This window comes from Myotis davidii, unplaced genomic scaffold (assembly GCF_000327345.1).
Source record: "Myotis davidii unplaced genomic scaffold, ASM32734v1 scaffold534, whole genome shotgun sequence".
Classification (NCBI taxonomy): domain Eukaryota; kingdom Metazoa; phylum Chordata; class Mammalia; order Chiroptera; family Vespertilionidae; genus Myotis; species Myotis davidii.
The window spans coordinates 5,394,610-5,407,906 of record NW_006286678.1 but is presented as its reverse complement, the minus strand read 5'-3'; the positions used below and the strand labels follow the sequence as shown (position 1 = coordinate 5,407,906).

General features: G+C 49.7%; 1 protein-coding gene across 1 annotated transcript in view; it reads left to right on the top strand.

The window, feature by feature from the left end:
• Positions 1–6: 6 nt before the first annotated feature.
• NPR2 (natriuretic peptide receptor 2) overlaps positions 7–13,297 on the top strand; it is a 17,701-nt gene continuing 4,410 nt past the window's right edge. The window contains exons 1-13 of the mRNA XM_006758620.2: positions 7–1,215; positions 2,004–2,191; positions 7,473–7,586; positions 7,883–8,018; positions 8,498–8,592; positions 9,050–9,182; positions 9,401–9,485; positions 10,204–10,324; positions 10,487–10,561; positions 10,761–10,838; positions 11,066–11,170; positions 11,292–11,363; positions 13,181–13,293. Coding sequence (XP_006758683.1) covers positions 549–1,215; positions 2,004–2,191; positions 7,473–7,586; positions 7,883–8,018; positions 8,498–8,592; positions 9,050–9,182; positions 9,401–9,485; positions 10,204–10,324; positions 10,487–10,561; positions 10,761–10,838; positions 11,066–11,170; positions 11,292–11,363; positions 13,181–13,293 — 1,982 coding nt within the window. The 5' untranslated portion in view covers positions 7–548. The remainder of the gene's footprint in view (positions 1,216–2,003; positions 2,192–7,472; positions 7,587–7,882; positions 8,019–8,497; positions 8,593–9,049; positions 9,183–9,400; positions 9,486–10,203; positions 10,325–10,486; positions 10,562–10,760; positions 10,839–11,065; positions 11,171–11,291; positions 11,364–13,180; positions 13,294–13,297) is intronic.

The window sequence follows — 13,297 nt, the reverse complement described above, 5'->3', positions numbered from 1 at the left end:
TCCGAGCTGGAGCTCCGGAGCAGCCTTCCCTGGGAGAGTTGCCCCTGCCTTTCTCCGCCCTCCGGCCGGGCCTTGCTTCGCTGCCCGCCTGCCCATGTCCCCGACCTTCCGCGGGGCGGGCGCCCTCCCACCCCACCCCGTGGTCCACCTTTGCGCCGCTCTCTGCCCTCCTAACCCCTCCAGCTGCGACGGCCCCCCAGGCCTTTCCTTTGGACCGGCCTCCACCCCATCGCAGCCTCGGATCCCCTTTTCCTTCTTAACTTTGGATCCAGAAGCCGACTTCACCCCACGGCCCCCATCCCAGTGGCAGCCCCTCGGCCCCTCCCTCCTCCCGCCACCCAGCTCCTAGTCCTCAGCCCTCACCCACCCCGGGGCCCTCCATCTCCCCTTCTCCCCCCACCACTGTGCTCCCTGCCTGCCTGGCTCGCCCTCTCTTCTCCCCTGGCCTGGCCGTCGTCCCCGGTTCCAGGCTGGGTGGTGCTCGGGCCTGCAGGGTAGGCCAGGGTGGCCCCCGGTTCTGGGGCCGGCGGGGCTGCTGCTTCCTCCCCATGGCACTGCCATCACTCCTGCTAGTGGTGGCAGCCCTGGCAGGTGGGGTGCGTCCTCCCTTGGCTCGGAACCTGACGCTGGCGGTGGTGCTGCCAGAACACAACCTGAGCTATGCCTGGGCCTGGCCCCGGGTGGGTCCGGCCGTGGCACTAGCCGTGGAAGCGCTGGGCCGGGCACTGCCCGTGGACTTGCGGTTTGTCAGCTCCGAACTAGATGGCGCCTGCTCCGAGTACCTGGCACCCCTGCGCGCCGTGGACCTCAAGCTGTACCATGACCCCGACCTCCTGCTGGGCCCCGGGTGCGTGTACCCCGCCGCCTCTGTGGCCCGCTTTGCCTCCCACTGGCGCCTTCCCTTGCTGACGGCGGGGGCTGTGGCCTCTGGTTTTGCGGCCAAGAGTGAGCATTACCGGACCCTGGTGCGCACCGGCCCCTCCGCGCCCAAGCTGGGTGAGTTCGTGGTGACGCTACACGGGCACTTCAACTGGACGACCCGCGCGGCCCTGCTGTATCTGGACGCTCGCACGGACGACCGGCCTCACTACTTCACCGTGGAGGGCGTCTTCGAGGCCCTGCAGGGCAACAACCTCAGCGTGCAGCACCACGTGTACGCCCGTGAGCCGGGGGGTCCTGAGCAGGCCACCCACTTCATCCGGTCCAACGGGCGCAGTGAGTGTGGCCGCGGCTCTCGGAGGTCAGGGGAGGAGGGTCACTGTGTTCTTGGGGCTCATCTGCGGCCGTCATGGGCAGGCGCAGATCGAGACAGGCGTGGAGGAGCTGTTTGTGGTGGTTGGGGTCCAGAAGCATGTGGCCAAGCACCTGTGTGAGGGCTAGGGCATGACCTGATGGGAGCTTGCTGACGTCATAGGCAGATGTAAACAAGGAAGAAGATCGTATGAGGGGTGAAGCTTGTGCCAGGGGACAAGGTGGGGTTGGGGAGAAATTGAATTTGGGGAGCAATGAGAGTGCCCTAGAGTAGTGAATGAGTTGGTGGCCACTTCAAAATGGATGGCTATCTGTGAGCAGAGACTGGGATCCCAAGACCCCTTCTAGTGTGGGTCTATGATAAATCACTGGGAAAGACATGTAAAGCTCAACTGAGAACTTCTGAGCAGCCAGTGCCTTTGAGCCCTGGGAAAGGCGGGCAGTGGGGGGAGTGAGGAGGGCTGGGTGGGGAGCAGCAGGCAGGGGTCTGGGAAGAAGAGGGGCTTCAGGCTGATGGCTCCCTTCCTCTGGGGCTGGGTCAGGCTTTGACCTCGGCCAGATGGCCCACACAGCCCCAGGGTACTTATGACATAGACTCCCAGGGGAAGAGTGGGGAGCATCTGTTGGGTGGTTGATAGCTTAGGGCACTCTCTTCCTTACTAATGACGGCAGTGCGGACGGTTTCAGAAAGGGGGCTGTCTGGGGACCTGGATGCGTTCTCAGGGTGCCCCCTGTTGTATACCTGCTCCCAGTTGTGTACATCTGCGGCCCTCTGGAGATGCTGCATGAGATCCTGCTTCAGGCCCAGAGGGAGAACCTGACCAATGGGGATTATGTCTTCTTTTACCTGGATGTCTTTGGGGAGAGTCTCCGTGCAGGCCGGCCTTGGCAGGACAATCGCACGTGGGAACAGGCCCAGGCCCTCAGAGAGGCCTTTCAGGTATCATTTAAGCCAAACTTGAAGGAGGTGGGGGAAATGGAGCTTCTTTGGAGATTCTCTGCCTCTCACAAGAACCCACAGGAGCCCAGGCACAGGGCAGGGATTTTGAGCTGCAGGAATGAAAGGAACAGAGGCTTTTCTAGTCTAGTATCATTCTTTACTACTCCCTCACCTTGGTGAGTCCTTTTCAGTGCGTCTGCCAAGGCTACCTCCCAGGATCCCAGAACACTGACTTTCCTGAGCACCAGGAGTAGACCATAGTGTGGGGGAGAAAAGTTCAGGAAAAGATCTCATCCCAGCCGGTAGGAGGGCATGCACCCTTTTTGGAGGGGCAAGGCGTGATGTGATACAATTAGGTACAAGTGCCAGAAAAGATATGATTGTGTATCCTGGAACAGCACTAAGAACTTTAGTGGTTCAGAGGAGGGAGCGTCAATGTGGCTGGGGTTAGGGTTGGCTTTTATAAAGGAAGTGAGACTGTTGTGACTTTAAAGATAGATGTCATATTTCTAGGCAGCATGTGAGCGAGGATCCAGGCAGCCTGAGCAAAGAGAAAAAGATTGGAATGGGCATGTTTAGGGGATCAAGAAGATACTGACCTGACAAGAAAGAAGGGTTCACCTGACATAGGTGCAGGAAATAGTGTTTCACTGACTTATGTATGTAAGGAGAGCTCTGAGCTGAGATGTAGCCACTTGGACTTGACTGTGGATCCTTGAGATTTTTTCGTAAAGAGAAATATAACAACAGAATTCAGGGTGGATTGGAAGAAGAGGAGGCTTGAGGCAGTGAGGCCACCTGTGAAAGGTTAGAATGGAGCGAGGTGATATGACTTTGAAATAGGGTGATGATAGCAGGCATGGAAACAAATGGATTTGAGAAACAATTTGTAGGGAGAATTGACATGACTCTGTTCATTTCACTCCTCTTATCAAAACTTTCAATGTCTTATTTCCTACAGAATTAAGTCCCAAATCATTATTTTATTTAAGACCTTCTACAGTCTGTCCTCAACCTACTTTTTCAGTCTTACCTCCTACTGCCCTTCATGCCAACTACTCCAGCCCCTGACCCCTGGGCCTCTCTGCCCCCACCTTTGTGCTCTTTGATTATTTTGTCTGAATACTCTTCCTTCCCCCAAAATCTCTGCCTCTCAAGATCCTACCCATGAATTGTTCCCTGATCCGCTCACCAATATTTCACTGACTTGTGTATTTATTATTTATTTATCCATATCCCTCCTTTTCCCAAAAAGGATTTGGGATGGTGTATGGGATAACCTTAAGGTCCTTTTAGCTTGGAGATTCTTTGACTCTAAGTAGACGTTTATGAGGGTTGGACTTAGATGGCCATCTTCTCCAATGAGTAAGATTTCATGAGTAAGATTTATACATGTAATTGTGACTGACTAACATGCATCTGACTGTGAATGACATTATCTGTTTGCATGCCTGAGTATGAGTTTGTGACTGTCACACCTGAACATAGGCAGTGGCAGGACAGGTTTTATGTCATAACTTTTGCCTAAAACAGCCTTCTCACCTTTGTTCATCTGGATAATGCTTGCAGACTCTTCAAGGCTCAGACCGATTATTTTCTCTTCTAGGAAATAATCCCTGAATCCCCCGGTTAGAATGAGTTTCCTACTCTTGTGCTTAACTCTGTCTACTGTGGAGTTTATATTCTATTCACTCAGTGTTTAATTCATTTGAAGGCTGACTTATTCTTAGTGTTTATTGAGCACCTGCTATGTCCCAGTCACTGTGCTAGGTACTGATATACAGTGGAGAACATAACAGATGAAGTCCCTGCCTTTTTGGAGCTTACATTTAGTAGAATAGACAGACATTAAGCAAACAAATACAAATATAAATGGTGATGTGTTAGTAAATTTTTAAAAAGGACAATAGACCGGTATAAAGAGGAAAAATAACAAGGGGATTGTATTTAGCCAGTTCGGTCAAGGAAGGTCCCTAGGACCCTCCTGGATGGGAGGATCCCATGGCCTTTGGGATGTATTTTTTCTGTGGAAGGAACACCTCTGTTCCTTGCATGAGAATTTCTATCAGACAAGGGGCCCCAGCACTTAGGGTAGGGGGAGGAGGGATATTGTTAGCTAACAGTTCTATAAATTAATTCCCAGTTTTCCTATTCATTGTAGGCATTATTCAGACAGAAAGACAGAGGGAGAGTTTTCTTACAATACAACGGAAGGGGAAACAGGCAGTTGGGAATATGCTGATGGGAAAACCAAAGCTTGGGGTGGGATGGGGTGGGGGTGAGGGGATGAAAGGGTGTCTGTCCTCTGGCAAAGCTACTCTCGTCCTTTTCCAAAGCTGAAGCAGGGCAAAAGTGAGGAAAGTTGGGTGGTCAGGTCCAGCCAAGGATTAAAGAGCAGAGCACCCTACTCCAGAGATACCTGGCCCACTCGGGTCCCAAACCAAGCCAGTCTGAAACAGGTGGCAGCAGAGGCGAGGAGGCCTTGCTACAGATGCTCAAAGCTTTCCCAGGAGGGTCTCATGCTCAAGGAAAGGTCCCAGCTCATAACATGGAGAGCCGCTTGAGGGCAGGGATCATGTTCATCGTTGTATTCCATGTGCTGAGTACATATTTGTTGAACTGAATTAAGGTGTATGTTGGGGACAGCAGGGAGAGGGCTAGGAATTCGTCTAGACAGGAATAGAGCTGGCAGGTGCTGTAAACCAGGATGATCAACCAGGGAAGATAAGCAGGTGCAGTGGAACTAAATAAGCAAATGACTAGGCTCTGAGGACCCAGAGCCCCTGACTGAGCATTTGAGGACTACAGGGTCAGGAAGCCAGGCGGAGGCCACAACCTAGGTGGGGACACATGCAGCTAGAATGGAATAAGCACTAAACCAAGGGCTGTGTGGAAGGTGAACCTCTTGGGGAGACCATTCTTTGTCTTTTTAAGTCACAGTGAACAGGGCTTCCTGCGGCTGCTGGAGCAGGTCGCAGTGTGGGTGGGCCCTCAGGCAGAGGCAGCCGTCTGCTGCCCTTGCACTCTTCCTGGGCGCACTCCTGGCTTCCACCTACTGCTAAACCCTTTTTGTGTGGGTTTTTTTCACCTGGGATCCATTGTGAAATAGGACATAAGTACTTACCTTCACTTCTCTTTGATTCCCGCACAAGCACAGAAACTCGTTGAAGGTTCTTTCTCTCTTTCTTTCCCTTTCTTTCTTTCTTTCTTTCTTTCTTCCTTTCTTCCTTTCTTCCTTCCTTCCTTCCTTCCTTCCTTCCTTCCTTCCTTCCTTCCTTCCTTCCTTCCTTCCTTCCTTCCTTCCTTCCTTCCTTCCTTCCTTCCTTCCTTCCTTCCTTCCTTCCTTCCTTCCTTCCTTCCTTCCTTCCTTCCTTCCTTCCTTCCTTCCTTCTTGCCTGCCTTCCTTCCTTCCGTCCTTCCTTCCTTCCATTTTTTACTAGCTAGTAACCCCAGCAAAACAGTCTAGTGTAGCAGTTTTTAAAGTGTGGTCTTGGGATCCTGGGGGCCCCTGAAATCCTTTTAGGCAACGATGAGGTCAAAACTATTTTAAAAATTATACTAAGATGTTATTTGCCTCTGTCACCCTCCTTCCATGATTGTCCAGTGGAGTTTTCCAGAGGCTACGTGACGTGTGATGATGTCATCCTCTGGCAGCTATGGGAAGTGTGCTTGTGTTTAAAAAATTTGTCAGTTTTAATGTCTAACATTGTAAATATGATAGCTATAGTCCAAATAAACAAAAGTTCTTTGGGGTCCTCAATAATTTTTAGCAGTGTAAAGGGGTCATGAGACCAAGAAGTTTGAGAACTGCTAGTCTAGCAAACAAACAAACCTCTCTAGGTTTACTGTTTAAAAACATGAAAAACCCGTCATTAGCCTTTATATGGAAACAGAAATTGTGTTAAACCTGATCTTTTCCAGCCCTTTTACTGACTTTTCCATTGTTTGCCAACAATATCCCACCCTCCTATGTTTCTTTTATTCTTGGAACAGATGTTACTCAACAAACCCTTCCACCCCCATCCTCAGTCCCTCTCTCCTTCTTAATTTTGCCCAAGAGCAGGAGGGCATTAGAAGTGTGTGATCAAGCATCTGAATGCTCCAGTAAGAATAAGAATATTACCTCACAAAGCAAACTCCAGGCTATAATGAATGTACATTAGAAACTGGCTTCATTATTTCCTACCTGGGATACATTGATATAAAATAGATCATATGTGACATGTCTGGTATCTCTGTATGGGCTTTCTGTGGCAAGAGCAAACAAAACTGATAGAAATGACTAGATTTAAACCTGCCATTTCCCAGTGTCACGTTTCACAATATATATAGATCTGAGGTCTTTCCCTGAGGTTGCAGAGCCAGTTTCCCGTCCAAGGCAGAGGTCAGTCTCAATGACTGTGCGGGACTGGGGTGGAGGTGGAAGCCAGTGTGTTCATCAGCTAAGAGGGGAAATGTGTGAGGCCAGCGGGAGTGAGGCAGACACCCCAGCGAGAGACAGGGACACCCTGACTTGTGGCCAGTGCGACGTGTGCGTGGCTGAGACCAAATGTGTCGTTAACTCATCTGTGAAATGTGTGTAGGCGTGTGACTGTGTTTCCTCTGTGACGCATGTCTATTACCTAGTGATGTGTAGGATCGTGCCAGTATGCAGGACCGTGCTGCGTATGGTAGGTGTTCCACACACGTTGAATGAATGGGCTTACGGCTTTTCACAGATGGAATCACTGTCTCAAAGTATTTCCCCCAGTTGTCATAGGACCTGAAATCTCTTTGATTCACAGGGTGGAGGCACCGTGTTCAAATGTCCCTAATAGAAATGTAAACATTTTACTGATACTATTAACAGTAATTAACCGCTCAGAGAGGAGCTGTTGCCCAGTGGCGCCCTTGAGCATGACCAGGTACCAGAAAGGTTGGGACAGAGATGCTGTGAGTGCTGTGGCAGCTCTGTGAGGAGGCCTAGGTGGTGTAGGGGCTTCGGGAAGATGAGGGCCTGGGCTCTGGGGACGGAAGACCAGGCTCCACTGTCCCAGAACCATCCTGTCTACTTTTCATGGAGGTGCGCCAGCCCTCTCCGCAGATGTATTAAACACAGGCTACACATACTCCCTCTCACACACGCACACAACATAGAGGTTAGCATCCTCTCAGCCTTCAGACTCACCCACGTATATTTTATATCATGTGTATTTCACCAAGTGTCCTCTCCTGCTTCCCCTCATCCCCTAAAATCCATCTTGGACATCTGTTCACTCTTCCCCATGTGCTGTTGGGACAGATGGTTTTGGTCATCACATACCGAGAACCCCCAAACCCTGAGTATCAGGAATTCCAGAATCGCCTTCTGATAAGAGCCCGGGAAGACTTTGGTGTGGAGCTGGCCCCCTCCCTGGTGAGTAGATCTCTTTCCTGAGGATCAGGCCAGGCTTTGAGGGAAGCTCTCCTTCCTGACTCAGCATTGAGCAGTGGCCGTGGAGCCGGCCCTACGTTGGGGGCTGTCCACTTCCGTCCAGGATTTTCCTTCTGCTCTAGCATCCAGTGAGGTAGGGGTGAATCTTAGGAGTGAGAGGAGGGAAGAAAGCAAACCAGAAGAGAGAAGGGGTAGAAGGAGACCCCAGCGATGGGAAAGGGGGTGGGGCTGGGGCCTGGCAGGATACTGGAGAGCACTGCTGGAGTTTCCACCCCCAGATGAACCTCATCGCCGGCTGCTTCTACGATGGGATCCTGCTATATGCCGAAGTCCTGAAGGAGACAATACAGGAAGGGGGCACCCGGGAAGATGGACTTCGAATTGTGGAAAAAATGCAGGGACGAAGATACCACGGTAATGAAGAGGGTCAGATGGAGGCCAGGGGGCTGCTGTCAGGCTCAGGAGTGGAGTGGGTAGAAGAAAATACAGATATCAGGCCGGGAGGAGAGTTAATAGGGGTCAGAAACATGGCAGAAGTGGACACTTATTGAAAGTGGGGTTAGGCCCTGACCGGTTTAGCTCAGTGGATAGAGCGTCGGCCTGTGGACTGAAGGGTCCCGGGTTCAATTCCAGTCAAGGGTATGTACCTGGGTTGCAGGCACATCCCCAGTAGGGGGTATGCAGGAGGCAGCTGATCAACGTTTCTCTCTCATTGATGTTTCTAACTCTCTATCCCTCTGCCTTCCTCTCTGTAAAAAATCAATAAAAATATATTTAAAAAAATAAAAATAAAAGCAGGGTCAGACAGACTGTGCGGTAATTGGAGAAACTGTGGAGATAGGCAAGGACCCTAAGGTAGATCTCAAAGTAAGGGCTATGCTTTTCTATCTCAGGTGTAACTGGACTGGTTGTTATGGACAAGAACAATGACCGGGAGACCGATTTTGTCCTGTGGGCCATGGGAGACCTGGATTCCGGGGACTTTCAGGTAGTGGAGGAGGAGGCAAGAAGGAGAGTGTGGCCGAAACTGGTTTGGCTCAGTGGATAGAGCATCGGCCTGCGGACTGAAAGGTCCCGGGTTCGATTCCAGTCAAGGGCATGTACCTGGGTTGCGGGCACATCCCCAGTGGGAGATGTGCAGGAGGCAGCTGATCGATGTTTCTCTCTCATCGATGTTTCCGACTCTCTATCTCTCTCCCTTCTTCTCTGTAAAAAATCAATAAAATATATTTAAAAAAAAAGAAGGAGAGTGTGGGCTCTGCGAGTCCAGCTTTCCAGGGTTCAATGGGGCAGAATCAGAGGAACCAGAGGCAGGGACTGTTTCCTCTGCTGGATCTGCATCTGGGTGGCTAGGAGGTTGGGGGAGAGCAGCCAGAGAGCGGGGTGCTTTGGGGAGGAGGCTGGTGGGAGCAGGCCCGTGGTCCCAGTCCTCTCTCTCCTCACAGCCTGCAGCCCACTACTCAGGAGCTGAGAAGCAGATTTGGTGGACGGGACGGCCTATCCCCTGGGTGAAAGGGGCGCCGCCCTTGGACAATCCCCCCTGTGCCTTTGACTTGGACGACCCATCCTGTGATAAAAGTGGGTGTGTGCGGGGACTGGGAGCCCTCCTTCCTCCCTTCCTTCCCGTCCCCGCTGCCCTCACTGACGCCCCACCTTAGTTCTACTGTTACCTCTACTTCAACACCCCTCCTTACTCTTCCCCTCAAGAAACCTGTCTCCTCCCTGCACCTGAGCATCACCCTCCCCGTGCTTCAGCCCCACACGCAGTCTTCCTCAGGGCCCCCTCTCCCCTTCAGCTCCATTTTCAACTCTGGCAATTGTGGCGCTGGGCACAGGGATCACCTTCATCATATTTGGTGTTTCCAGCTTTCTCATCTTCCGGTGAGTTCTGGGCTTTTCCCCTGACCTCCCGCCTCCTACCTCCCATTGCCATCCGGCATTCTGGCTGAGGCCAGGTAGTCCCTATCCCAGTGATGGCGAACGTATGACACACGTGTCAGAGGTGACACGTGAACTCATTTTTTTGGTTGATTTTTCTTTGTTAAATGGCATTTAAGTATATAACATAAATATCAAAAATATAAGTCTTTGTTTTACTGTGGTTGCAAATATCAAAAAATTTCTATATGTGACACGGCCCCAGAGTTACGTTAGGGTTTTTCAAAATGCTGACACGCCGAGCTCAAAAGGTTCGCCATCACTGCCCTATACCATGGGCTGGGGGCAGGCCTCTTAATTTGGAGGTCGTCTCTTGGACCTAATGTCCTCCTCTCTCGCCTTTTTCTTTCGTTGTCTTTTAGCCTGGGTGTTGTTTTCCCCCTTTTGGTTCGACACGGGGTATGCTACCTAGTGGTTTTGAGAGGGGTCTTACAAGGGCCAGGCGAATTTTCCATGGACGCTGCCATTTTCAGAAAAAACTTTTACCTTTGGCCTCGGTGTTTCTAAATGAGCCCACTGCATGTGTCAGATATGTCAGTCCTGTGTCGCGGGTGTAAAATAGCAGCTTCAGGAGCTGCAGGGAAGCCCTGCAACCCCACCGTTGGTTTATGGGATGGTAGGCTCGGGCTTGCCAGTCAACTGAGGTGTGCAGTCCTTACAGAAAACTGATGCTGGAGAAGGAGCTTGCTAGCATGTTGTGGCGCATTCGCTGGGAAGAGCTGCAGTTTGGCAATTCAGAGCGATATCACAAAGGTGCAGGCAGTCGCCTCACACTGTCACTGGTGAGCCCTTGTCTCAGCTGTACCTCCGCTTTCCTTTGAGTTCCTGTCCTTTCTTACCCTGGACCTTTCCCAGCACATTGGCCTGTAATGATAGTCCCTGCACTACCACCATCATCTAATGTTCCTTTCATCCTTCCGCCTCCATGTTGCCCTTGGCCCCAGCGGGGATCCAGTTACGGCTCGCTTATGACAGCCCATGGGAAATACCAGATCTTTGCCAACACCGGTCACTTCAAGGTGAACAGTCATCCGCTTGTTCTGGTCCCCACCATTTCATCCTGTTTCATTCCCATCTGTCACCTCTTCCCATGAACCTCTGCCCCTCATAATGTTCAGCTGAGCTCCTAGATCTTCCCAGAGTTCTCCAGTATTCCTAGCACCCAGAAATGCCTTCTGATATTAATTTTTCCTTTCCCCCCTTCACTCCCGCCATCAGGGAAATGTTGTTGCCATCAAACATGTGAATAAGAAGCGCATTGAGCTGACCCGGCAGGTTCTGTTTGAACTCAAACATGTACGTAAAGGTGTATGGATTGAGGGCAAGGGGTAGACAGGGACAGGGAAGAGAAAGGGGAGGACTGTGAGGGGTGAAATTGGTTAGGAGGGCAGTGGGTTCATTTATAAATGACTTTGAGTTATAAGTACCATTGAGAGAAAGGCCCTCTCGTATAGGGGTAGATTTCTGTATCTAATTTTTAGCTCTCTCAATTCTCTCTTCCTTCCCCCCCCTTTTTTTTCTAGATGAGAGATGTTCAGTTCAACCATCTCACTCGCTTCATTGGTGCTTGCATAGACCCTCCCAACATTTGCATCGTCACTGAGTATTGTACTCGTGGGAGTTTACAGGTGAGGGATAGGTGAAGGTTACAGAGGTGGAGGAGTCAGGCTCAATGTTACATTGACTCTATGCAGCTGATAGCTAGTGGAACGAGGGTAGTCACATAACCCATTTCATGTCACTTGCCAGGATATTCTGGAAAATGACAGCATCAACTTGGACTGGATGTTCCGTTATTCACTCATTAATGACCTTGTTAAGGTGAGTCTTCCCTACGCCTCATGAAGAGTTCATCCACTTTAAAATGCCTCCATTTTTCTATGTTTGTTTATGATTTCTCCTTTTGGTCCTCTCTCCATTTCCCCTATTTCTATTGTTGAGTAATAATGGGTAAACAAAGGGTCTGGGATTTTTAATTGGGGGAATGAGTTTTATCTGCCACAGACAGTCCTGTACTTGTAGAGAATTTTTGTCTTTCTTCCCTAGATATCTCAAATCTCTCTCCATCTTTTTTATTTATTTTTTAACCCTCCAAGAGCTCATATTAAAATCTCTCAGCAGGGAAAAGATGAATGGGGTCTCCAGAAATATTTATCGCTTGTTTTTTCCCCACAATTTATTCTCTGACCAATATTTGGCATATCTGTTCTTTTGTTCAGAAAAACTGAAATGTGAAAAAGAACATTTACTAGTAAAACTAAGAGAAACCAAGGAAAATTATAGTAAACCTTTGGTATCTTCTAATATATTACGTTTTAGCTAATTTTAGGTGACCCAGAAGTCCATGGATTTTCAATGGTATAAATTTGAATCTTGCACGGGTTGGACAGATGTTTAGAAACAAGTGTCATAGTCAGTAAGCTAGCCTAGTGGATCATTTGTACCACACTTGAAGCCAGCTTTGCTAAAAAATATAAATATGTGTGTATGTATATATATTTTAAATTTCGGAGAGGGAGAGAGAGATAGAAGCATCAATAATGAGAGAGAATCATTGATTGGCTGCCTCCTGCATGCCCCCTACTGGGGATAAAGCCCACAACTTGGGCATGTGCCCTGACCTGGAATTGAACCATGACCTCCTGGTTCATGAGTTAATGCTCAACCACTGAGTCACACTGGCCGGGCCAGCTTTGATTTTTCTGCTTAATTCTCACAAGGTTATTTTATCAGCCCTATGAGGCCAGAAGTTTCAGGCTTCTTCACTGGCTTGGCAGCTGTCTCCTACTTTTGTCCAGTTCCAGATTTTTATTTTTTTCCAAGTTTTTCTAATTTACTATTTTCTACACTTTCTTTCTGGCCTAGCATCCCCTCTGGTAGGTCAATTTCCTCCTCCATCCTTACTTGCCTACCTACACATGGGTATACATTAAGGTTTACAACTCATTAATCTTCCTTGATACATCTAAGTACTCTTGATACTTGCTTGGGTCTCAAGCCATGTCTTCCTAAGTAGTGGCCATGCACTGCAGGCCACCATGGGTGTCATAGCTTTCTTGGAGTTCACTCTCATCATTCTGCTCCCTTCACTACGCAGAAGCCCGACTGCCCTTTCCAGGCTAATAACTGATGGCTCCCCTTGCCCCTCCTCAAAGCATTTCTTCTCTCCCTAGTGCCTGGGTACCAACAGCCTGCACATGGCACAAGGAGGAGATGGTTATCCCAGTCTGTCTGTCTCCTTGGGTGGAAACTGTGTACAGAAAGCCTTCCGCAACTAGCTTACTGTTTTTATGGCCCCAAGATCTTTAGATAGCTGGCTAATGCCTGTCTCATGGAGAGGGGGTATCCTAAGTCAGAAACAATCCAATCTCGCCGAAGCCGGTTTGGCTCAGTGGATAGAGCGTCGGCCTGTGGACTGAAAGGTCCCAGGTTCGATTCCGGTCAGGGGCATGTACCTGGGTTGTGGGCGCATCTCCAGTAGGGAGTGTGCAGGAGGCAGCTGATCGGTGGTTCTCTCTCATCGATGTTTCTAACTCTCTATCCCTCTCCCTTCCTCTCTGTAAAAAATCAATAAAATATAGTTTAAAAAAAAAAAAAAAGAAACAATCCAATCTCATGACTTGATCTGTATCCTGCAGGGCATGGCCTTTCTCCATAACAGCATTATTGCATTCCATGGGAGTCTCAAGTCCTCCAACTGTGTGGTGGATAGTCGTTTTGTGCTCAAAATCACAGACTATGGCCTGGCCAGCTTC